The sequence below is a fragment of the Erinaceus europaeus genome, chromosome 13 (genome assembly GCF_950295315.1).
Source record: "Erinaceus europaeus chromosome 13, mEriEur2.1, whole genome shotgun sequence".
Classification (NCBI taxonomy): domain Eukaryota; kingdom Metazoa; phylum Chordata; class Mammalia; order Eulipotyphla; family Erinaceidae; genus Erinaceus; species Erinaceus europaeus.
Window position 1 is genome coordinate 32628653 of NC_080174.1, and position 26376 is coordinate 32655028.

The window sequence follows — 26376 nt, forward strand, 5'->3', positions numbered from 1 at the left end:
TGAAAACAGTGAAGTCACCATTTTTAATAGCTGAGTAGTATTCCATTGTGTATATAGACCAAAACTTACTCAGCCACTCATCCGTTGTTGGATACCTGGGTTGCTTCCAGGTTTGGCTATTACAAATTGTGCTGCCAAGAACATATGTGTACACAGATCTTTTTGGATGGGTGTGTTGGGTTCTTTAGGCTATATCCCCAGGAGAGGAATTGCAGGATCATAGGGTAGGTCCATTTCTAGCCTTCTGAGAATTCTCCAGACTGTTCTCCACAGAGGTTGGACCAATTTACATTCCCACCAGCAGTGCAGTTTGACCCCACAACCTCTCCAGCATTTGTTGCTGCTACCTTTTCTGATGTATGACATTCTCACAGGAGTGAAGTGGTATCTTACTCTTGTCTTTATTTGCATTTCTCTGACAATCAAAGACTTGGAGCATTTTTTTATGTGTTTCTTGGCCTTTTGGATCTTTTCTGTAGTGGATATTCTGTCCATGTCCTCTCCCCATTTTTGGATGGGGTTATTTGTTTTATTGTTGTTGAGTTTGGCAAGCTCTTTATCTATTTTGCTTATTACAGTCTTGTCTGATGTATGGCATGTGAAAGATCTTCTCCCATTCTGTGAGAGGTCTCTTGGTTTGGGTAGTGGTTTCTTTTGCTGTGCAGAAGCTTTTTAATTTGATGTAGTCCCATAGTTTTTTAAAAAATATTTATTTATTTATTTATTACTTTTGTTGCCCTTGTTTTATTGTTGTAGTTATTATTGATGTTGTTGTTGGATATGACAGAGAGAAATGGAGAGAGGAGGGGAAGACAGAGAGGGGGAGAGAAAGATAGACACCTGCAGACCTGCTTCACTGCTTGTGAAGCAACTCCCCTGCAGGTGGGGAGCTGGGGTTTGAACTGGGATCCTTATGCTGCTTGCTTATGTCCTTGCGCTTTGCGCTATGTGCACTTCACCCGCTGCGCTACCGCCCGACTCCCTAGTCCCACAGGTTTATGCTTGCCTTAGTCTTCTTTGTAATTGGATTCATTTCATAGAAGAAATCTTTAAAATTTATTCTGAAAAGAGTTTTGCCAATATTTTCCTCTAAGTATATGATAGTTTGTGGTCTAACATCCAAGTCCTTGATCCACTTGGAATTTACTTTTGTATTTGGTGAAATATAGTGGTTCACTTTCATTCTTCTGCATGTTTGAACCCATTTTTTCCAACACCATTTGTTGGAGAGACTCTGCTTTCCCCATTTAATAGTCTGGGCACCTTTGTTAAATATTAGATGTCCAGAGGTGTGGGGGCTCACTTCTGGGCTCTCAATTCTATTCTATTGGTCAGTGTGTCTATTCATGTTCCAGTACCAAGCAGTTTTGTTTACAATGGCCCTATAATGCAATTTGATATCTGGGAGTGTGATGCCTCCAGTTCTGTTCTTTCTTCTCAAGATTCTTTTGGCAATTCTAAGTCTTTTATGGTTCCAGATAAACATTTGTAGCCTTTATTCTGTTCTCCTAAAAAATGTGGTTGGGATCTTGATGGGGATAGCATTAAATTTGTATATGACTCTGGGTAGAATATTCATTTTGATGATGTTAATTCTTCCAACCTATGAACATGGGATAACTTCCCACTTCTTTGTGTCTTTTTTAATTTCCTTGAGTAGTGACTCATAATTTTCAGTATACAAGTCTTTCACTTTTTTGGCTAGGATTATTCTTAGATATTTTATTGTTTTTGTTGCTATAGTAAAAGGAATTGATTTCTGGATTTCAACTTCTTCTGACTTAGTGTTTGCATAGAGGAATGCCACTGACTTTTGAATGTTAATTTTGTAGCCTGGCACCTTACTGTATTGCCTGAGGATTTCCAAAAGCTTATTGCTGGATTCCTTAGGTTTTTCTATGTATATTATCATGTCATCTCCAAATAGGAGAGTTTGACCTCTTCTCTTCCTATTTGTACACCTTGAATTCCTTGCTCCTGCCTGATTACTATGGCAAGAACTTCCAACACTATGTTGAATAGTAATAGTGATAGTGGGCAGCCTTGTCTACTATCTGATCTGAGGGGAAATGCTTCCATTTTTTTTTTTTTTACCATTTAGTATGATGCTGGCTGTAGGTTTGCTATATATAGACTCCACTATCTTGAGGAATTTTCATGTATTCCCATTTTTTGTAGTGTTTTGATCATAAACTTTCTCTGTACCATGTGATTTTTGTTCTTGTTGATGTGGTGGATCATGTTGATTGATTTGTGTATATTAAACCAGCTTTGCATGGCTGGTATAAACCCCACATGGTCATGATGAACAATCTTTTTGATATACTGCTGTATACTGTTGGCTAGAATTTTGTTCAACATTTTCACATCTATGTTCATCAGAGATATTGGTCTGTAGTTTTCTTCTTTGGTTGTGTCCCTGTCTGCTTTTAGTATCAAAGTGATGTTGGCTTCATAGAAGCTGGAAGGTAGTATTCCAATGTCTTCAAACTTCTGGGAGACTTTTAAAAGTAGAGGTATTAGTTTTTCTTAGAAGATTTTGTAGAATTCATTTGTAAAACCATCTGTCCAGGACTTTTATTCTTGGGAAGGTTTTTGATAACTGTTTCAGTATTGTTAGATGTGATGGGCCTGTTCATGTTATCTTTTTCCTCTTTACTTAGTTTTGGAAGTTCATAGGTATCTAGGAACTCACCTATTTCTTACAGGTTCTCTAGCTTGGTAGCATGTAGTTGTTCATAGAAGTCTCACATGATATTATGAATTTCTGCGGTGTCTGTTGTGATATCTCCTCTTTCATTTACGATCCAATTTATTTGGGTCTTCTCCCTTTTTTGTTTTGTGAGTCTGGCTAAAGGTTTGTCAGTTTTGTTCACTCTTTCGAAGAACCAACATTTACTTTCGTTGATCTTTTGTATGGTTTTCTTATTCTCAATGTTATTTATTTCTGCCCTAACTTTAGTGATTTCTGTCCTTCTGGTTGCTTTAGGGTTCCATTGTTATTCTTCTTCTAGGTCTTTACGATGTGCAATCAGGCTGTTTATTTGTGATTTTTCTTCTTTCCTAATTTCTGCTTGTATGGCTATGAAATTCCCTCTCATTACTGTCTTAGCTGTGTCCCAAATATTTTGATGGGTTGTGTCTTCATTTTCATTGAACTCTCAAAACATTTTGATTTCTTCCTTTATTTCCTCTTTGACCCAGTAGTTGTTAAGTGGTGTACTGTTGAGATTCCACATTTTGGGACTATTACTAATCTTTTGTTGATTGTTAAGTGTTAGTTTCATTCCACTGTGGTCTGAGAAGATGCTTGGGATGATTTTAATGCTCTTGAATTGGCTGATGCTGTCTTTGTGGCCTAACATGTGGTCTATTCTTGAGAATGACCCATGTCGACTTGAGTAAAATGTATATTCCAGTTTCTTGGGGTGAATGACTCTGAAAATGTCCAATAGTTCTAGTTTATCTATCTCCTCATTTAGCTCCCTGATGTCTTGATATTGATTTTCTGCCTGGATGGTCTGTCAAGTTGAGAGAGTGGTTTGTTGAAGTCCCCTACTATGACTGTGCTGCTGTTAGTATATTGTTGTAGCTCTTTCAGTAGATGTTTGATGCATTTAGATGGCTTCTCATTGGGTGAATACATGTTAATAATTGTTAAGTCCTCTTGATTGACTGATCCTCTGAGCATTAAGTAGTGTCCACCCCTATCTTTTTAAATTTTACTTATTTTAAAGTCTATCATGTCAGATATGAGAATAGTTGTTCCTGCCCATTTTTATTGGCCATTGGCTTGTATGATAACTTTCTATACTTTCACTTTGAGTCTGTTTGTCTTGTTGAGTTAGGTGGGTTTCCTGTAGGCAGCATATTGTTGGGTTGTATTTTCTGATCCATCTTCCTACTCTGTGCCTTTTAATAGGTGAATGCAGGCCACTGACATTTATTGATATCAAAGATTGAAGATATTTTAATGCCATTCTTGTAGAGTTTTAGAGTGTTTGATATAGGGCATATTTATGGTGGTCTGACTACTTATAGAAGGAAGACTTTTCAGAACTTCTTTCAGGGAGGCTTGGTGATAGTTGATTCTTTCAACTGTTGCTTGTCTGAGAAGGTTTTTATGCCTTCATCTAGTATGAATGACAGTCTAGCAGGATACAGTAGTCTTGGTTGAAAGCCTTTCAAATCATTGAGCACTCGATAGATATCTTGCCATTCTCTTCTGGCCTGTAGTGTTTGTGTGGAAAAGTCTGCTGCTAATCTTATGGGTTTTCCTCTGTAGGTGACTCTTTGTTTTTCTCATGAAGCCTTCAGGATCCTTTCTTTATCCTTATTCCTTTCCATTTTAAATATGATGTGTCTTGGTGTCTTTAAGTCTGGGTTAATTCTGTTTGGGACCCTCTGTGATTCTTGAACCTTTATGTCTTTGATGTTGTCTAGACTAGAGAAGTTCTCAGCTATTATGTTCTGAAGAATGCTTTTTTCCCCTCCCTCTCTTTCTTCCTTGGGTAAGCCAGTAAGGCATATATTATTTCTTTTGAAGTCATCCCATAGGTCTCTGTTGTTGTTTTCAGTATCTCTTAATCTATTTTTGGGATCTCTTACTTCTTTTTTAGTTGTCTCTAATTCGTCCTTGATCTTGCTAATTCTGTCTTCAGCCTCATTGATTCTATTCTCTCTGCCCTCTACTGTTTTCTGGAGTTCATCTATTTTGTTACCCTGTTCTGATACTGTTTTAGCTTGTTCAGCTATTTGTGTTCTTAGCTCAGCTGTTCAACTTTCAGCTCTCTAATAACCTTGAGATAATTAGTTCTTTCTTTCAGGGTCTCATTTGTTGAATCTGCATTTCCAATGACAATTCTTTCAAACTCTTTACTCACTCTTGTGATTATTTCCTTAACTGGAGTTTGGATGTTAACCTCATTATTTTGTGCATCAATCTTTGGGGGGATTTTAGCTGGACTCTTGTCCTGGTTCATTTCTCCAATATTTCTTCTTGTTGGTTTAACCATTTTATATAGTATGTTATGAGGTCCCTCTCTCAGTACTTTTCAAATTACTGATAATTCTTGCCTGGATTGACTTGTGTCTAAGTAAGGTAATTAAAGGGTTCACCATTGTGAAAATTGACAGTTGTTTCAATATTATTTTTATCCTTAAGTTGGAGCACAGTGGCTTAAAAGCCTCTTTTGTGCTTTTTCTTCCCTGTAGACTATGGGAGCCTGAGGGCTTTTAAACTATAAGTAGTTTACTTAACTTAATCCCTGACTCCTGAACAAGAGATAAAGCAGGTTGTGGCAGAGATAATCCAATAGTTATGCAAAGAGTCTCTCACATCCCCACCGCTAGGCCACTTAGGTAAAGATCTTCTCCAGAGTTTCCTGGTTAGTTCTCTGTCCTCCAGTGTCAGCACAGGGCTTCCCCCCGCCACTGCTCCAGCCTCTGAGGGCAGTAGCAAACAAGACTGATAGTTGTATTTGGTGAGTCTCAGCGGTGTCTTCTCCTCCCTTCAGTTGTCTTTTTTTTTTTGGTGAAACAGACTGGAGGTGGTGTCTCAACTGGTAAACTGCCAGTCTGTTACCAGACACTTAGTCTCTCCCTAGGCTCCTCTCTGTCCATGAGCCACACATATTTGCATTCACCATTGATTTGGTGGGTTCCTGAAGTCGTTCTAGTCCTGTCTTGTTGCAGTCCTATGTGGTCTCCTTTGGTATTCCTAGTTGACCCAGTAGGGGAGAGGAGAGAGACACAGCTGCTGCTGCTCTGTAGCCCTGTCTCCAGAAATCTCTCCCCTGGTTTGATTTTTATTTTGTTTTTCTTTTGGGAGAGAGAAACCAAAGTATCCCTCCACTGTTCATGGAGTTTTACTCACTTTGAAATAAGCAATTTCTCTCTTTTCAACTTTTTTTTTCTTTTTGTGAAATGACTGATTTGACTCATTTGTAAGCAGGTATGAAGAGCTGGGTTCCAGCCTCCCATCACCACCACAGAGCATCTGCAAGGGGAAATTTAACAAGCTGTGGAGCATTGCTGTAGTGTCTTTCCCTCTAGTCTCCACCTATAGCTAACAAATTGCTGGGAGAAGTTCTCCAAGAGCTGTGGAGTCTTGCAGGCATGGAACCCTAATGATACCCCTACTGCCAAATAATAACAACAACTATAACAATGATGGTGATGATGGTGACATTCAGTAACTTAGATACTTGGGCTTCCAAACTGCTGACATCAATGTGAGGATTTAGGTGTGCTTGGCTGGCCCTGAGCTCTCCTTACTCTGGGCAGGGCAGTGAGCCAGCGACTCACTGCCCAAGCTGACATGCCCTGTTTGGGTTATCTAGGATCACAGTCACTGCCATGTGCAACATGGACTTCAGCCACTTTCCCTTGGACTCCCAGACCTGTTCTTTGGAGCTTGAAAGCTGTAAGTATCAACTTGTCTGATGGCAGACCTTTGCCTTATTCCCTTTGGGACCTTTTGTGCTGTGTTGGTAACCGTAAGAATGAGTGCTACTTAGGGACCAGGAGATATCTCACCCAGTACAGTGTATACTTTACCCTGTATGAGGGCCGGGTTCCATATACAGCCACCATATGGGAGAATATGCCCTGGTGGGGAGGCTTGATGAGCAGTGGAGTGGTATCTCTTCTTTTCTCTTTCCTCTTTAATTCCCACCCTCTATCCAAATTGATGATGAAGATAATAATAATAATAGGCAGGGTGGTGGTGCACATGTTACAATACCCAAAGACCCAGATTCAAGTTCCCACATTCTATCTGCAGGGGGAAAGCTTCATGAGTGGTGAAGTTGTGCTACAGGTGTCTCTCTTTTTCTCTCCCTCTCTGTCATTCCCTTCTTTCTTAATTTTTCTTTGACTCTATCCAACAAGTAAATAAAACATTAAAATAAAAGTAATAATAATTGTACTAACTACACTAGAAATGGAGGAATGGTACAGGCACAGAACCCCATCAGTAAGTAACACTGGTGGCAAAAGTAAGTAAGGAAGCAAGGAAGGAAGGGAGGAAGGGAGGAAGGAAGGAAGGAAGGAAGGAAGGAAGGAAGGAAGGAAGAAAGGAGGGAAGGAAGAAAGAGTAGAACAAGTGTTACTTGCTAGTGTTTAGATTGTCTGCTCCCAGACTGGCCTGGTCCACTTATTCCCCTGGCCTCGGAAACAAAGAAGTCAGATTCATTCATTTTCCTCTTCCAAAAGATGCATACACAGATGAGGACCTGATGCTGTACTGGAAGAATGGGGATGAATCCCTGAAAACAGATGAGAAGATCTCCCTGTCTCAGTTCCTGATACAGAAGTTTCACACCACTTCCCACCTGGCCTTCTACAGCAGCACGGGTATAGCACACTCCCACCTCTGACACCAACATGGAAGGAGATACATTAGATTCCTTCCTTCAGCCTTAAGCCTGCCCCCTTCTGTGAATTAACTCTGTGTGTGTGTGTGTGTGTGTGTGTGTGTGTGTGTCCAGGCCAGGCTTTCAAGTGGCCCCTGTAGTAGCTGCTGTGACAGTATCCCATGGGAACAAGGCTGTGGGGGGTAGGTCCTAGGTGTACACTGGGCTTCCTGACATTGGCTTTCAGTTACTGCAGTTTCTTTGATAAGATCTCTTTTGTTGTCACTTCAAGGACAAATGTATTGTATTTTTCTCCCTCTTTTACCTGATACACATTTTTTAGATCAAGAGAGAAGCTTAGTCACAACAATCAAACTCTCCATGAGGGCTGAAAGGTCTCAGAGAATGTGTGTGGGAAAAAAAATCCCTGAAAACCTTTAAAATTCAGTTATTTATGGGGGGGGGGCGGTAGCACAGCAGGTTAAGCGCACGTGGCGCAGAGATTAAGGACTGGGGTAAGGATCCTGGTTTGAGCTTCCAGCTCCCCACCTACAGGGGAGTCACTTCATAAGCAGTGAAGCAGGTCTGCAGGTGTCAATCTTTCTCTCCCCTCATTCATTAAAATGAACAAATATTATAAAATATTGATAAATAAAAGTCATATTAAAATACACATAGTGAAACAAATAGCACTTAGAAACAGAGACTATTACTTCCATTTGAAATTTTAGGGCTAGAGGAAATTGTTCCTAATAGATAAGCAAATATCTGGCAAACATCTTACTCTAATTTAGAAGTGAGGTCATACGTGATTCTGATTCATCTGACTCATAGATAGACAACTTTCTGAAGAAATATGTATTTGTTCTCTATTTTTTTTTTCTGATATAGGCAGAGAGAGAGAATGAAACGGACTATAGAATCTAAGCTTCCTTTGATGCAGTGGGGGCTGGATTTGAATTTGGGTTGTGTACATGGCAAAGCAGCACACTATCCAAGTAAGGTATTTTGCTGGTCTATCTGGCTTTTTGAGGTCAGGGAGGCAGCAAAGAGAGGACTCTGAAGCCATGTGATTCCTCTGTTCCTGGTGAATTAAAAAAAAATTTTTTTTTTGCTTTAGATAGAGGGTGAAAGTCAGAGAGAAACAGAGGAGAGACACCACAGTACTACTTCACTGCTGTGAAACTCCCTCTGTGTAGGTGCTCCCATAAGGTAACAAGAGGCTTGAGAACATGTCCTTTGAGCATGGTAAAGTGTAACACTACTGGTGAGTTATGTCCCAGCCTATTTTATTTTATTTTATTTTATTTTATTTTATTTTATTTTATTTTATTATCTGCATTATTACCAGGGCTCAGTGTCTGCATGGCTCTACTGCTCCTAGAAGTCATTTATTTCTTTTCTTTCCTTTAGCTAAAGGGTAAAATCCAGAGAGAGGGGCCAGGCAGTGGCACACCTGGCTAAATGCACACACTATAGTGCACAAGGGTCCAGGTTCAAGCCCCTGGCCCTCCACCTGCAGGGGGAAAGCTTCAAGAGTGGTGAAGCAGGGCTCAAGCATGGTGAAACAGGGCTCAATTCTCAATTTCTCTCTGTCTCTATCCAATAATAAATAAAATTTAAAAAAGAAGACAGAGAGAGAGAGAGCAAAGGAGAGACACCAAAGCAGTGTTTCACTACTCATGAAGATCCCTGCCCCGCCCCTTGCAAGCTTTCTAATGTGGTGGCCTGGGACTAGAACCCAGAACCATGGCAAAGTGCATGCTCTAGCAAGTGAGCTAACCCTGAGCACTCTTGCAATATTTTCTTAAAGAAGTACTGAGAAACCAGTTCAAGGCTCTTGAACTCCCCACCAACTTCAATATCTTAGAGAATCAGTGGTTCACTGGGGAGAGGGGAAGCGTCATGAGCAAGTGGAGCAGTACTGTGGTGTCTCTCCATTTTTCTGCCTTTATTTAATTCTCCATCTAAAAATGGGGGGGTGGGAATAAAAAAGAGTTCACAAGAATTAGTGGAATCATGCAGGATTGGAAGCCCTAGGGAAGCCCTAGGGAAGACAGAAAGAAAGAAAGAAAGAAAGGAAGGAAGGAAGGAAGGAAGGAAGGAAGGAAGGAAGGAAGGAAGGAAGGAATGTCAATTTCTGGGCCCACACAGGACCTTCGAATAACAAACTATGTAGAGGATGGGGTTTAGCAATCTGTCTACACCATCTCTTATCTAGACTTGCTGACATCTGTTCTCAGCATTCCTAGCTGGTGCTCTGTCCAGGTCTGTGTATTGGCTGAGAGCAATGGACTTTAGATGATGTTGTACACAGAACTCATGTGGTAGACAGTGCAGATTCTCAGGCCCTGTCTCCAGAGATTCTGATTCTGCAATTTGTAGGGGACTCAGAAGTCTGTTTGATAGATATACAACCCTGGTGCTTTGCAAGCACCGGACAGTGAGGTCGTACCCTGAGAAATAATGCTGGCTGGACAGAGGCTGATTGGCCTCAATGAATGTGAAGTGAGTACTGACTGAGTCAGGAAGAAAAAGGCTGGGCCAACAGGAAAAGGCTGGAGTGGCAGGGTGGGTCTGCACAGAATCATCATATGTTTACTATGAGGCTCCTGGGTTGTTTTAATCCCTTTAGTAGAGTGGCTACATAAAAAGGATCTTCAAATAGGACAGAGGCTTTTATTTTTTTATTTTTTAATTTAATTTTTTATTTATTAAAAGGAAACATTGACTAAACCATAGGATAAGAGGGTTATAACTTCACACAATTCCCACCACAAGAACTCTATATCCCACCCCCTCCCCTGATAGCTTTCCTATTCTTTATCCCTCTGGGAGTATGGACTCAAGGCCACTGTGGGATGCAGAAGGTGGAAGGTCTGGCTTCTGTAATTGCTTCCCTGCTGAATATGGGCGTTGAAAGGTTAATCCATACTCCCAGCCAGACAGAGGCTTTTAATCATTGAGTCATTCCATGGCTTTGGTCCAGTCAGGTCACCTCTATTCTTCCTATTAAAATTGACATCCAGGGGACAAATCACATTATTCCTTAGATTTGTCCAGGGTCTTTCTAGAAAAGCTATCAGCCTTCATCCCAGTGTCCTTCCCATCTAAGAAGAACACATAGAGTTGCCTTGGAAACATGTGGAGGGAAGCAGAGATTTGGAAGTGGAACTCTGTTCCAAACCCAGCACTCTTGGATGAGATCACAGCTCCCAGGGGAGGAGATGATAAAGCAGCCTGTGAAGAATGGGAGTGGAAGGTTCACTTTACTCTGGTCTCCAGAAAATCTCCAGTGAGGGCAAGGGGGCAAAAGAAAGAATTAAGCTGTTCCAGAATAACAAACACCTGAGAAGAACATACATAAAGACTAAGATTGCCTATCCACTTACCAGTGGTGCAGCTTCTGTTTTCAAATTGGGGTGGGGGTAACAATATTCATTCCAAAGGTTTGTTGGGTCAAAATGAGTTAATTCAAAACAATGGCACATACTAAAAGCCACGTGAGAAGCTCTTTTTTAAATAAATATTTTATTGTATTATTTATTTTTAATTAAAGAAAGATATAGAGGGAAGGAGACAAGGTGGGAGGCAGGCAGTGGTGCACCTGGTTAAGTGCACACATTATAGTGTACGAGGACCTGGGTTCAAGCTCCCAGTCCCCACCTTCAGGGGGAAAGCTTCATGAGTGGTGAAGCAGGGCTGCAAGTGTCTCTCTGTCTCTCTCCCTCTCTAACTTTCCCTTCCCTCTCAATTTCTCTCTCTATCCAATAATAAATAAATAAAAATCTAAAGAAAGGTGGTAGGGAGAGAGATTCCAACCAGAGCACTACTCAGCTCTGGCTTATGGTGATGCTGGGGAATTGAATCTGGGACCTAGGAGCCTCTGGTATGAAAGACTTTTGCATAGCCATTATGCTGTCTCCCCAGCATGGAAACCTTAAACACATTTTTAGAGTGGATTTGAACTTGCCAAGAACAGATGAGAGAAAAATTGTGTGGTGTGACCATGTGCAAGGACCCAGTTTTGAGCCCCAGTTTACCACATGGGAAAGACAGACAGGGAAAGAAAGACACAGAGAGGAGAGGCACTACAACACCACTCTACCTCCTGCAAGTGCTCTCATGTGATTGGATAACCATCGTCTTGTAGGGGTAAAGTCCACATCTCACTATGCTCAAGGACCTGGGATCAAGCCCCTGGTCTCCACCTGCAGGGGGAACACTTCATGAGTGGTGAATCAATGCTTTATCAGAAAGGAAAAAAGAGGGAAAAAACGACTACTGGGAATGGTGGAGTCATGCAGGCACTGGGCCCTAGCAATAACCCAAGTTGCAAAAAGAAAAAACACTTTTTTGATAATTTAAAGTCATATAAATCTTTCACTGCACTAACTAATCAGGGATCTTAAATTGCCACAGTGAAGTAAACAATGTCTGCATCCTCATTTTCTTCCTCATTAATGATCAAAATGGTGAATGACTTGCATGAGGCAGATAGAGTGACTTCCACAAAGTAATGGAGTATCAGGAAGAGAACAGATACAGCTGGACTTCAGAATCATGCTGGTCACCTACCTATTGTTGCCACTGGTATGTATGTTGACTAAAAAAACTGACCAATGACACAACATAAGACATCAAGGCTCCTGCCTCCACAGTACTGACCTCAACAAAATGGAACCACTCCTACTTCTTACACTCCTGATTGTCCACTCACTTGAGAAATATGGTTGTGCTTTGCAAACAACAAACACTAGTTATCAAGAGTGAAACCTACACTTCCATTTACTGCTCTGCCTCCACAAAATACTACGATGAGAAGTTAGAGAATAATGAGTGAAATAATGCAGGAATGCTATCCCGGTGAGGCACTTATGTATGAGTTTAGAAAGGAAAGGTGTTACATTAAGCTGGTGGGTATTCATGTCTGGTGTTCTGTTAAAGATGAGAGTAATGTCAGGGAGTGAAGGGTTCCCAGGTAAGGAATTTGCTGAACATGTTTAGGGAAAGTCCTTTTGTGTTCTATGGCCAGACAAAAATAACTTTAGACCAAAGAGGACCTGTGTTATTGGTGCTCTGGCCTAGCGAAAATTCAACCACATGCAACTTTAGTCTTCAGACCCATCGGGAATAATATACTATAATACCATACTATACTACCACACCACACCACACCACACCACACCACACCACACCACACCACACCACACCACACCACACCACACCACACCAGAATACAAAGTGACATTCTACAAGGCAAGGTGCACACTATTTTGACTTGAGAAGGGAGTGAACCTCACTGACGCCTTCCTGTGTCACCAGGCTGGTACAACCGTCTCTACATCAACTTCACGCTGCGGCGCCACATCTTCTTCTTCTTGCTCCAAACCTACTTCCCTGCCACCCTGATGGTCATGCTGTCCTGGGTGTCATTCTGGATCGACCGCAGAGCTGTGCCTGCAAGGGTTTCACTGGGTAAGAGCATTTGGAGAGTTGATTTCCCCTTCCTTCCACTTATCACTGCATAATGAAAAGGATTTTGGGCTGGGGAGATAGCATAGTGGTTATGCAAAAGGTTTTTATGCCTGAGGCTCTCAGGCCCCAGGTTCAATCCCCAGTATTGCCATAAGCCAGAGCTGAGCAGTGTGCTCTCACTCTTGTTCCCTCTCTCTCCCCCCTTTCAGTTTTTTTTATTACCTTTATTTATTGGATAGGGAGTCAGAAATCAATAGGGAAGGGTAGAGAGGGAGAGATAGAGAGACACCTGCAGCCCTGCTTCACCTCCCGCAAAGCTTTCCTTCTGCAGGTGGGGACCAGGGCTGAACTCAGGTCCTTATTCATTGTAACATGTGCGCTCAACCAGGTGCACCACACCTCGGCCTCTCTCTCTCTCTCTCTCTCTCTCTCCACACACACACACACACACACACACACACACACACACACACACACACACACACACACACTTCCTGTCAGAACTAAAAGGAACAGACTTTCTCCTAGTCTAGCCTCTACCATTCCCAAGCTGCCCTAGTTTCCAACACTGCATCTTGTGAAACACAGGGAATAAAAATGACATCAGCTCTGCTTGAATACTTTAAGAGAAAATGTAACTGACTTCACTTTGAACTCAGTATTTTGTTAAATAAGCCAGCTCTACAAATGTCCTTCAAATCTGTAAATGCAAAGACCTTGATAACTAGATGTGTTAATTTATTTGTTTGTTATTAGTGACTTAATAGTGATTTACAGTATTATATTATAAGATAACAGGGGTATAGTTCCACACCACTCCCACCACCAAAGTTTTGGGTTGCCCCCCTCCCCAGCCCCTCTCACCCACCTTGTAGGGAAACAAGGAAATCATAATTCTCTCAAGGTCTTAGAGATAGGTTGGCTATCTTTTTTTTCTTCCTTTCTGTCTTTCTTTTGAAAGTTCCTGTGTTTCAATTCTCTGTATTTCACATGAGTGAAACCATCTAGTAGCTGGGTCACTAGATTTGTTTAGATAACTGGAGAATTTGGAGGCAAGGCCCATATGACATGGTTTCTGGGAAGGAGAAGGCTATTCTCTCTCAAGTTATGGTTTCAGTTCTTGGCAAACCCTGAATTCCAAAGTGAATATTTATAACTCATCACTATCCATTTGGGTAAATAACTGAGCACTCTGAGGCACTGAGAAGAAAGTGGCAAAATAGGCTTCCAGGGATTTCCACCATCTATGTGGATTTGATAAATGCAGGCGTGTAATGGTGCACCCTCTTGAGCACACAGGTTACAGTGGGCAAGACATCAGTTCAAGCCTCTAGTCTCCAGCTGTGAGAGATTAGGAGGAGAGGGGAAGTTTTATGAGCAGTGAAATAGTGCTGCAGGCATCTCTCTTCCTCTCTATCTCTATTCCTCCTCTGAATTTCTATCTGTCCTGTTAAATAAATATATTAATAAATAAAAATTTAAAAAGAAGTTTGGGGAGCAGGTAATGGCGTACCTGGTTGAACACACATGGTATAATGTTCAAGGACCTGGGTTCAAACCCCTGTCCCCACCTGCAGGGGGAACATCTTGTGAATAGTAAAGCAGGGCTTTGTTTTGATAATCCCTATAGCAAAGACTGCTGAAGTTTTTATTTCTTTATAAATAGAGAGCACACATATTACCATGTGGGGGAAGCATCACAAGTAGTGAAGCAATGCTGCAGTCTCTCTCTCCTTCCCTCCCTCTCTATCTCTCCTTATCCTCTCAATTTTTGGCTGTCTCTATTCAATAAATAAATAAAGATAATAAAATTAACAAAGTAAATTTGAGGCAAAAAGTTTTATTGCCATGTTAGCAAGCAAAGACACTCTCAAAGGATAGGGTTCACTACTAAGAAAGGAAATAAGCCATGAAATACAGGACTGGGTGTGTTTTAAAGCAAAAGTTTGGAAGGACTCTAAGATTACATAACTGATTGACAAGATGGGGGTATATGATCAATAGTGTATGTGCTTACCTAAAATACGTATAGAAAAACCCATGGGGGGACAGCAATTCAAATTTATTACAATGATATTATAATGAACCTGGGGTCACCTGTTGGGACCATGTGTAAGCCTGATAGAGCTTAGGGAGAACCACCCCTGTCTTTGGATGGAGGTCTGAGAAGATAACCTCTTGGTAAGTCTCTCTCAACCGAGGTGAGCATAAGGGGGGAAACTCAGACTTGGTTCTTTCCTTCTTGACTCTCAGGCCCACAGAAACCGCAGTACTTCCCTCCATTAACTGCAGGCCACATGGCCACAGATTCACTTATTCAAAGTCACCTTCTGATCACAGAAGAACACACCTTATCACACACTTCATCACCCACCTCAGACCCCAGACAAGAGAAATTCCAAACTATATAGCCTTTTGATATCCATCTTCTTTCTGTCTCACCCTACGGGTTTAACCCCTATGTTTCTCTCAAATACCTTTGGATAATTAAGTTGCTTGTGTCATGGAGAATAACTGTCTTGTATCTCATCAATTCCTGTCATACCAGCCCCCTACCTTAGGGGCATGCTGACCGTTAAGAAACCTGTAATTTCTGTCATATTTCAACAATAATTAACTTCATTGCTTTTCTATTTAACTCATGTCCACTTTGCTAATAAGCGGACTCTAGGATTCTACGGATTCTACAGATTCTAGGATTCTAGGATTCTAGAATTCTAGGCACGCTAAGAGTCCCCTGGTATCTTTTACTTCGTGTCACCCCTGTCGTGAGCAAGAAAGAACCAGCCCATTACCTTTCCCCTGGAGACCACCCCGCCGGAGAGAGAGAGAGATACCCCAAAAGTCACCTTTGGCCACTTGTCCCTTCTCTTTACACCTGCACCACACATGGTTATTTACATGTGGACATTAGTCTCCATCAGTAAGCCAGGTGACAGTTGTTAGACAACTTGACTTTCCTTGGTAGGACACCCTCACATTCTGTTCTTTCTGTCCTTCCTGGCCAGTTTGACACCTTCTAGCTACTCTCCTGTCAACTGACAGCTTTTTGCTCTTTGCAAGATGGGTCTCGAGCAGCCCCTCCCCACCTCCCACCATGATAATTATTGATTTTACCAAGTCTAATGCTCATCTTATATAACATGCAGGTATCACCACAGTATTGACCATGTCCACCATCATCACGGGCGTGAATGCCTCTATGCCCCGTGTTTCCTACATCAAGGCTGTGGACATCTATCTCTGGGTCAGCTTTGTGTTCGTGTTCCTCTCGGTGCTGGAGTACGCGGCTGTCAACTACCTGACCACTGTGCAGGAGCGGAAAGAGCAGAAGCTGCGGGACAAGGTGAGAAGCCTCCATTCTTTCTTTGGATCTAAGCTACTGAGGGGTTGAAGAGGAGGTGAGCAAGAGCTGGTACCAGCTTCTACCACAGAGGATCCCAGAGAGCAAGAAACCTTGAGACAAAGATTAGGGACAGAAAAACATGAATTCTCAACTCTTATTTATTTATTTATTTATTTATTTGCCTTGAGGGTTATTGCTGGGGCTCGGTGCCTGCACTACAAATCCACTGCTCCTGGAGGCCATTTTTCCCTTTTGTTGCCCTTGTTTATTGTTGTTGTGGTTATTCTCTCTGTCATTGTTGGATAGGACAGAGAGAAATCGAGAGAGGAAGGGAAGACAGAGAGGTGGAGAGAAAGATAGACACCTGTAGATCTGCTTCATCGCTTGTGAAGTGACCTCTCTGCAGATGGGGAACCGGGGTCCCTACGCTGGTCCTTGTGCTTTGCGCCATGTGCACTTAACCTACTGAGCTACCACCCAGCTGAATTCTCAACTCTTTCACTTATGCAAGGTCACAGTTTTCCCATTTATAAAAAGTATATGATGTGTGCGCTCAACTAGAAACACCACCACCCTGCCCCTGTAAAAAGTATATAATGGGGCACTGGTACATCTGGTAGAGTACACATATCACCAAGTGCAAGAACCTGGGTTCAAGCCCCCAGGGCCCACCTGTAGGGGGGATGCTTCATGAGTGGTAAAGCAGTGCTGCTGGTGATGTCTTTCTCTTTGTCTTTCCATTCTTCCTTCCCTCTTAGTTTTTGTCTCAATCAAAAAGAAAAAAGGGGGGAAATGACTGCCAGGAGCCATGCATTTGTCCTGTGGGCACTGAACTCCAGTGATAGTCTTGGTGGCAAAACTAAACAAACAAAAAGTATATATCCCTCCTTCCCCTCATGGTTGTTATCAGACTTACATGACATAATGTTTGTGATAGTTGTTTTGAAACTGTGGCTCTAGACACACAAACTATTACTGTTATTACTGAGCATATTTAGGAAAAATTCCTTCATATTCTATGACCAGATAAGAGGAAGGTTCTAGAGTAAACAGTTCCTATATTATCATTGCTCGGGCTTAGTGAAGATTTAACCAAATGCAACTCTAGCCTTTAGATACATTGGAAATACTGACCTATAATACTGTACCATATCACACCCCGCACACCATAGCCTTCCTCCTACTACCCCACACCACACCACACCACACCACACCACACCACACCACACCACACCACACCACACCACACCACACCACACCACACCATATGATGAACTAGAACACAAAGGGAAATTCTGCAAGGCAATGTGCATGTTCCTTTGGCTCAAGAAGGGAAAGTTTATTCCATTATATTCAGACTTTTATTCATCACATCACAATATGAAAATGTCACATTATAATCAAATTATTGCTAACTATTGTACTAACCAAAACTGTGTAAAGTTGCAAAGCTCAGGGAGATATGAAAATCTCTCATTTATATACACCTACTGACTGGTATTTCCTTGATATATTGAAAATTTAAATGTTAAAAAAAGAGAATGTGTTGCCCTTTCAAAAGCAGTCTCCCAATACCCACACTATGCTTTTAAATGTCACATTGTCTCCATATATGCATTAAGAATTATTTAAAAAATCTATTCAAGCCTTTTTTTAATATTGGCATTTGAGTAGTCATTCACATTTTTCAAAATCTGCACATCATTCATTAGCAAGTGCTTTTGGATTCTGTCTAAACATATTTGATTTATAATCCCTTAGGTTTCACTACAATGATACCTAGTGGAACTAAAATTTCCAAAGTGGGAGCCATTGATCAACTGGCCTGGAATCACTTTCTGAGTCTGTTGAAACTGGAGATTCCAAGTTGAAGAGATAGAGAGGGAGAGATAAAGATACACACCTGCAGCCCAGACTTTCATACCTGAGATTCTGAGGTCCCAGGTTCAATCCCTGGCACCACATAAGCCAGAACTGAGAATTGCTCAGGTCAGTGGGGGTTGGGGGTGGGAGGAGGAGATCCCAGGACTCTACCTCAGACCTACTGATTCAGAACCCTCAGAGATGGCAGGCTGAAATCAGTATGGTTACTAAGTTCACAGCTGATTTTGATGCTCCCTGGACTTTGACATCTGCTATGAAAAGGTCAAGGCTGATGGGAAACTGGTAGATTCCACAGCTACTTTAGGTGGAAGTCACCAGATATGGACTTGCCTCCTGTTTGGGTTTCTTTTTTTTTTGATTGATCATTGAGACTTTCCCAATGTGGCAGGGGCCACTTAACCATGGGTTTGTTTTTGTTTTATTTTAACAAGCTGTTGTAGAAGATGGGGATTTATTATAAATGTTGGCACTTCCTGGTTTTATCTGAGTCTAAGGAGGAAAGGCGATTAACATTTGAACTGAAAGAATTCAAGAAGGAAAGGGGCGGTAGCACAACCTGTTAAGTGCACAGGCGACCATGCACAAAGACCCAGGGTTGAGCCCCCCTGCTTCCCACCTGCAGGGAGGAAGCTTCACAAATGGCAAAGCAGGTCTGCAGGTGTGTATATCTCTCCTTCTTTGTCTCTCATGACCTCTTGATTTATCTCTGTCCTAGGAAATATAATACAACGAGAGAGGAGAAAAATAAAGGAAAAAATAGTTGCTGGTAGTGCCAGAACAGAACCCCAGCAATAAGCCTGGTGGCAATTAAAAAAAGGAGGAGGGAGAGGAGGGGGAGGAAGAGAAGGAGGAGAAAGAAGAGGAGGAGAATTCAGGGGAAAGTACCATGTCTTTAAAAAAAATTCCCCAGTAGCAATATCTCACAATTTTAATCCAAGTGTGGCTGTGATTATCCTTACAGGCAATGGACTAAATAGATGACATTTTACTAAGCCTTTATCCTTAATCACTTTGAATTATCATTCTAGGAATGTATTTATGTGCTCTTAATTAATAGTGTTAAGGAGATGAGAATATAAGTAATAGTGAAACAATAATGTCTGATTAAAAATACACCCCCCAAAAAAATATAGAGGATTTCTTCAAGTATAGGAATATTTCAAGTAATTCTGATACTACATAAAACCACTCATTTGCTCTTCCATTTTAAAGCTTCATGTTATCCATTTGAGTATTTTCTTATTTTTCTTTTTTTTTTTTGTTTTTATTTAAGAAAGGATTAATTAACAAAACCATAGGGTAGGAGGGGTACAACTCCACACAATTCCCACCACCCAATCTCCATATCCCAACCCCTCCCCTGATAGCTTTCCCATTCTCTATCCCTCTGGGAGCATGGACCCAGGGTCATTGAGGGTTGCAGAAGGTAGAAGGTCTGGCTTCTGTAATTGCTTCCCCGCTGAACATGGGTGTTGACTGGTCGGTCCATGCTCCCAGTCTGCCTCTCTCTTTCCCTATTAGGGTGTGTCTCTGGGGAAGCTGAGCTCCAGGACACATTGGTGGGGTCTTCAATCCAGGGAAGCCTGGCTAGCATCCTGATGGCATCTGGAACCTGGTGATTGAAAAGAGAGTTAACATACAAAGCCAAACAAACTGTTGAGCAATCATGGACCCAAAGCTTGGAATAGTGGAGAGGAAGTGTTAGGGGGGTACTCACTGCAAACTCTAGTGTACTTCTGCTTTCAGGTATATATTTTGCAGTAGTTTATGGATACGTGTGAACATAAGCTCTCTCTCACAGAAACTGGTGTATATCTAGGTTTTGGGACTTTGTTAGAAAGTGAACCACCTGAGATGAAATTAGAGTGTACTATAAAAGGAAAGGTCTCACCCGAGTAATGAAGCTGAAGGGTTGTCATTCCACACGTGAAGTCTCTGGACACAGTCTGAGGTGAAGCATGTTGAGGTGGCAATCGTTGCGTTGGTTAGGTTGTGGTTGGCGGATGCAATATTATTTGATATGGATTGGAAGAGGCATACGGGAAAGTGGGCCCTATCCAAGGGTTCCAGGACGGGGGGAAGTAGAGGCTCTATAGTGGAGATGTGAGGTTCCTGCTGTCTTAGGGTTCAAAAAGACAATCGATAGTTAATGTTATCATCACATTATTTGGTAATTGGGTTAACTTTGAAAAGTCCTTTTGTTATGGTTTGCTGTACAGTACCCAGTATCTTGTATATAGCTGTGCTATTGGATGCTTCTAATCTACTTGGTCTAGGCTTTTGAGAGAGTCCGCATATCAAATACACAGCCTATATATTAAAAAGATTCAGTTTGTGTTTTGAAAAACTTTGAGACATACAATTGATTTTCCCCCTTTCATATTAATTAACTAGTGATTTATATGACTACATTTTGCTAGGAGTGTACATAAACACCATTCCCACCACCAAAAGACTGTGACTCATCCCTCCCACCCACTCCCACCCCCCACTGTCCCAGGAAGCTGCATGTCTACCCCTCACCGCAGGGCTTTTACTTTGGTGCCCTACTTACAATTTGGTCAGATCCTGCTTTTAGTTTCCCTTTCAGATCTTCTTAGTCAACTTCTGTTGATGAGTGGGATCATCCCATACTCATCTTTATCTTTCTGACTTAGCTCACTTAACATAATTCCTTCTAGCTCTGTCCAAGATGGGTCAGAGAAGGTGGGTTCACTGTTCTTTGTAGCTGCATAGTTGAGTATTTTCTGATCCATAACAGTAGAAGGTAGGTTGTGAATCATCATTGTTTCACTTTTATGGATAGAAAGCAGGTACTGCAGGGCTGAGAGCCAGGGAGCAGTATATTAAAGCAAAAGCACTGAACAAAAAATATACAAGCCCAGCTGCATAATGAAACAGGCTTCAGGCCTCTGGCCAACAACAACCAACCCAGGAGCCAGCTAGAAGTCCTCTTTGCTGACTCAAACTGTGGGAAGAAACCATTTCCTTCCCACCAACTCATTAAGTTCTTAAAGCATTTTCATACTTGCAGAAAGAATTGAAACACACACACCCCAAAACAAAACAAAACAAAAAATCCCCCAGCATAATGGTTCTCTATAATACCATAGCTACATTCAGTGCCATTAACATTTTGTCATTTTTATATGAACTTTTTCCACATTAAAAAATAGCATCTTTAATTTTTTTTTCATTATTTTAGAGTGGGAGACAAAGATAGAGGGTGAATTTAGGATGCATCCAGGGAAATAATCCTTAGATGAAGTGCTCTGGGGTATACTTTCTAGCTCTGCTTTTCTTTTTCTTAATATTTTGTTTATTTTAATGAGGAAGAGAGATACAGAGAGAAAGACTAGAGCACTTCTCAGCTCTGGTTTTGTTGATGCTGAGGATTGCTCCTGGGATCTTGCAACCTCAGGTATGAAAGTCTTTGCATAACCTTTTTGTGCTTTCTCCCCCAGCCTTGGTTCTGCTTTTTTTCCCCCTGTCAGATAGAGAGGGAGGTAAAGAGACAGAGGTAGGCGGAGAGAAATTCCTCTTAGTGCAGTCAGATCTGGCCTTGAACATGGGTGGTGCACATGGTCAAGCAATACACTATCCAACATATTTTGGAGCTATTTTGCCAACCCTCCCTCCTCTGATTTTGCCTATTCCCTCCTCCTTCTATTCTTTATCCTTTTCTTCTTCTTCTTCTGAAGTTAAGTTCATTCTCTCCCATACAACTTGGGAGGACAGACTTAAAAAAAAAGATTTATTTATTAGCAAGAGATAGCTGGATGGATAAATAGATGATAGATAGATAAATTGCACATACCAGAATGTCACTCTGGTATACGCAATACAGGGGGTCATACTCAGGCTTACAAGCTTGTATGAGACGTGTGCTCAGGCCAACCTAGATTATTTATTCCTTGCTGTAAGTCCAAAATTTATTATTACTGTGTATCTTATTGCCACCAGGGTTATCACTGGGGCTTGGTGCTTGAATCCACAGTTCCCAGCAGTCACCTCCCCCTTTCTTTTGTTGGTAGAAACAGAGAGAAATGGAGAAGGAAGGGAGAGCTAGAAAGAGCTTTGTCAAGCTTTGTGAAGCTTCCTTTCTGCAGCTGTTCTGTATTTCTTGGTGCAGAGCAGCCCTGAGGCCTTGTCACCTCCTCTGTGTCTATTATGAGGTCGCAACATGCCTGACACCTCCCCCTTGTGCTTGTCACTGCAGTTTCCCTGCACGTGTGGAATGCTTTCCTCCAAGACCATGATGCTGGATGGGAGCTACAGCGAGTCTGAGGCCAACAGCCTGGCAGGTTACCCGAGGAGCCACATCCTGACGGAAGATGAAAGGCAGGACAGACTTGTAGTCCACCTAGCCCTGGCCAGTGACTCCAGCTCCTCCAGGAAGAAGGGGCTGCTGAAGGGCCAGGTGGGCCGCCGCCTCTTCCAGAACACCCACGCCATCGACAAGTACTCCAGGTTGATATTTCCTGCCTCCTACATCTTTTTCAATTTAATTTACTGGTCAGTGTTTTCCTAGGACCTCACAGGCTGCGTCTGGCAAAGGGCATAGGCATCTATGGGGCCTGGCCAACTGGCCGTGTGGACCCTCGCCATTCCGTGTCAGACATCCCAACCCTCAGCCTGCAGCGGCCCCTGTCGGACGAGCCCAGTGGTCCTCCAGCCGTCCTTGCTCAGACCTTGCCAGCTGGCTAGCTCACCCTTTATTTCTTGTGTTGTGTGTCCACACTTCAGGCTTCTGTGGGGCTGATGCTTCTGTGTGAACAGGTTCACAAGACATACCCCCCCCCCAATGAATATATAGACTAAAATGCCTCCCAGATGTTCCAAGACCATTGTGAGACTTAAGATTCTATTAGGAAGGGGAAATGCACTTGGGGGACATTCTGGATGGGGCACAGGGAATTAAGATTCAAAATTAGGAATGAAACATCTGTAAACCCATGCCACTGGGTTAAGTGCCTACCTGGGAAATAGGAAATGCTTTAAGCTGCATGAGTCCGGCAGCTGGTATGACTTTATAATATAGGTGGGGACAGAATTCATTTATCCATCCATTCTTTCACTAAATATTGATTATCTGCCCTGTGCCAGGACCATGAAAATAAAAGGCAAAGGCTCTTGGAGAGTTTCTCTAAGCCTGTTCATTCAGTATGTAGCAGAGACTTGTTGCTTTTCTTCATCTTCTTCCTGCCCTTCTTTTCTTTCTTTCTTTCTTTCTTTCTTTCTTTCTTTCTTTTCTTTCTTTCTTTCTTTTTTTTTTGTTCTTTCCAACCAAGGTTATCCCTTGTCAGTGACTGTGCTAAGAATCTACTCCTCCTGGTGGCCATTTTTTCCCCATTTATTTGATAAGACTGAGAGAAATTGAGAGGGAAGGAAGGGGGAGATAGGGAGAAAGAGAGAGAGAGAAATACTGGCACCCTGCTTTATCTGCTGCCTGTGAAGCTTCCTCCTCTGCAAGTGGGGTGTGTGCACTCAACTGGGTTCATCACTGCTTGACCCCCATCCCCAAAGCAGAGAGTATTTGCCCTTCTTCAACTCCCCCTCACCTCCAGCTCAGACCTGTTATGTTTGCTAGTGTTTTTCATCCTCGGCCTGTCTAGAAAAGCATTTCCACTCTCCTATAAAGCCCTTGTAAAGCAACTCAATGAGTCTTTTCTGGACTCCCCATGGGAGGAAGGAGACATGGATCTGCAGTGGCCATTTATTTCAGAGGCTGATGTATCCTTTTTCTAGACTTTAACCCTTCTCCCCACCCCAGGGCTCTCTCCCTATGTTAACCAGAAGTGTCCTTGCTCTCTAGAATGATTTCTTCCTTTTGCAGACTAGTGACTATTCTCTAATGTAGCCAAGCACAGCTAGGAAAGCAGTCGGGTGGACTGCATCTACAATATGTTGTGAAAGGCCATATTTCTCTCTCTTTCCCCTCTGCTTCCTCTTCCTTCTTTTCCCCCTTCCTCCTTTTCTTCCTCTTCTTCCTCCTCCTCCTCCTCCTTTTTTTTTTTTAATCACCAGTGCTTCATTGCTGTAGTATTTCAGATAGAGATAGAGGGAGAAAGAGAGAAAGCCACTGCAGCACTGACACTTCTTCCGAGTGGTGGGGGCCAGATTTTAACCTGGCTCACTTACATGTCAAAGCAGGCACACTATTCAAGTGACCTGAAGGATCACATTTCTTAGGTGTTTTAGGTGTTGGCTAGTTGATTCAAATGAGAATTCTAATGAGAATTTCTGGAGGTATAAAAGACACAGTTTTGAGAAGGGGGTCTTTTAAAAATGAATTTGTAGTTGATTTACCATTGACTTCTGACACTAACAAAATTCAGTGGGCAGTTTTAGACTTCTATATATTTGTAAGAGTTTCTGCATCCACCCCATGTTTCTAGTACAATCACATTATCATATGAGGAAGTATTTTCTTTTTTTTTAAATTTAAATTTTTATTTATAAAAAGGAAACATTGACAAAACTATAGGGTAAGAGGGGTACAACTTCACACAATTCCCACCACAGGAACTCTGTATCCCATCCCCTCCCCTGATAGCTTTCCTGTTCTTTAATCCTCTGGGAGTATGGACCCCAGGTCATTGTGGGATGCAGAAGGTAGAAGGTCTGGCTTCTGTAATTGCTTCCCTGCTGAACATGGGCATTGACAGGTCAACCCATACTCCCAGCCTGTCTTTCTCTTTCCCTAGTGGGGAAGGGCTCTAGGGAAGTGGAGCTTCAGGACACATTGGTGGGGTTGTCTGTCCAAGGAAGTCTGGTCGGCACCACGCTAGCATCTGGAACCTGGTGGCTGAAAGAGATTTAACATACAAAGCTGAGGAAGTATTTTCATTTGAGCATATCACTTGAAATCAAAAGACTATTTCTGGAACAAGGAAGGAATATTCATCTCAGGTTTCTTGTTTGGTGAAGAAAGATGTCTGTTTAATCCCGTTCCCACCCCCCGCCTTCACCGCCACCAGGGTATGGGTGTCTGGTCCCTTGGCCAAGAGTAGACAATTGTACAGTGGAAAAGAACACAAGCTTGCATTTATTTATTTACCACCAGGGTTATTGTTGGGGTTCTGTGTCTGCACTACTCTACCATTTCCAGTGGCCATTTATTTTTAGTAGAGGTAGAGAGGTAGAGAGAGAGAGAGAGAGAGAGAGAGAGAGACCCAAATCAAGGGATTATAGCAGCACTTCCTCAGCATGTTTGTCTGTTCAATTACTTAGGCCTCTAGCTTCTCCCCCTGGTTGGTCTCCACTCATTTACTCTGTGTCCATAGCTGCTCCTTGTATGAGTCTGGGCCCAGGCACTGGCTTCTCCATCCATTCCCATATTGAAGACCAGACCTGATTCTTGCCTCATCACACCAGCCATATTTCTAGTGCTCTGCTCAGTGGTTGTCTAAAGTAAGTGGCTGCTGAGTTGGACAGTGTGGACTTATTGAACTTATTGAAAATCTCCACAGCCACAGAAAATCCTGCTGGATGGCACTGCTGTGGAAGAAAGGGTCACCTGTATGAAGGCCTGGATGAGGCAGCACCGTTGGCATAGCAGAGTTTAGGTTTGTCAGCCAAGTTGCCTGGTGAGTGAGCAGGACCCTAGGCTACGGAAAGAGAGGATGAGATACTAGAGCTTTTCACATCACTTGAGGTCATGGTGGCTGTTCTCCTGCTGGAGTTGCTTTCGCTGGGATCTTTTGGTACCTGGCCTCACAGACGAATGCAGAGGTATAGTGTGTCATCAAGGTTAAGGGGAAGGTATAGGTCATCTACACTAGTTGAAAACTTTTACCCTCTAAAGACTCCACTGCTATTCAAAGAAAGATCATACTTAAAAAATTATTTTATTTATTTATTTATTTTAGATAAGAAAGAGAAATTGAGAAGGGAGAAAGAGATAGACAGAATATATATATATATCACTGCCTCACTGCTCATGAAGCTTCCCTCTTGCAGGTGGGGACCTGGAACTTGAACCCAGGTCCTAAAGAATGATTATTCTATTGTCACTGAACATGTTATATTATATATTACTTTGGTTGTCTTACTTAACTCCAAAACTACTTTGCTACCTATAATGTTATCTTCATAAGCTGAAAGTCATAAGACATGGTGGCTTGTTCACACTTAAAAATGCATTTTTTTTACTAGCTTCATACTAAGATGGAGTTAATTCTACAGCAACTGTGTTTAGGATCACACATGGACTATTATGCGGAACCATGAGACAATGACAACTGTATTTGGCATTGCTGTTTATTTATTTAATAGCTACAGAGTGAAATTGAGAGGAAAGGGAGAGACAGA

The 26376-nt window shown here is 42.1% G+C and overlaps 1 protein-coding gene across 2 annotated transcripts in view; it reads left to right on the top strand.

Annotated features, from left to right (window-relative positions):
- The window catches only part of GABRR2 (gamma-aminobutyric acid type A receptor subunit rho2), a 59652-nt gene extending 33973 nt beyond the window's left edge, over positions 1-25679 (top strand). Inside the window, exons 5-10 of one of the 2 annotated variants that reach the window (XM_060205492.1) lie at positions 6342-6424; positions 7216-7356; positions 12681-12833; positions 15983-16179; positions 22283-22533; positions 25542-25679. In XM_060205492.1, coding sequence (XP_060061475.1) covers positions 6342-6424; positions 7216-7356; positions 12681-12833; positions 15983-16179; positions 22283-22533; positions 25542-25590 — 874 coding nt within the window. In that variant the 3' untranslated portion in view covers positions 25591-25679. Of the gene's footprint in view, positions 1-6341; positions 6425-7215; positions 7357-12680; positions 12834-15982; positions 16180-22282; positions 23041-25541 lie in introns of those variants that run through there. The other variant, XM_007533534.2, reaches the window with a different exon arrangement.
- The last annotated feature ends 697 nt before the right edge of the window (positions 25680-26376 follow it).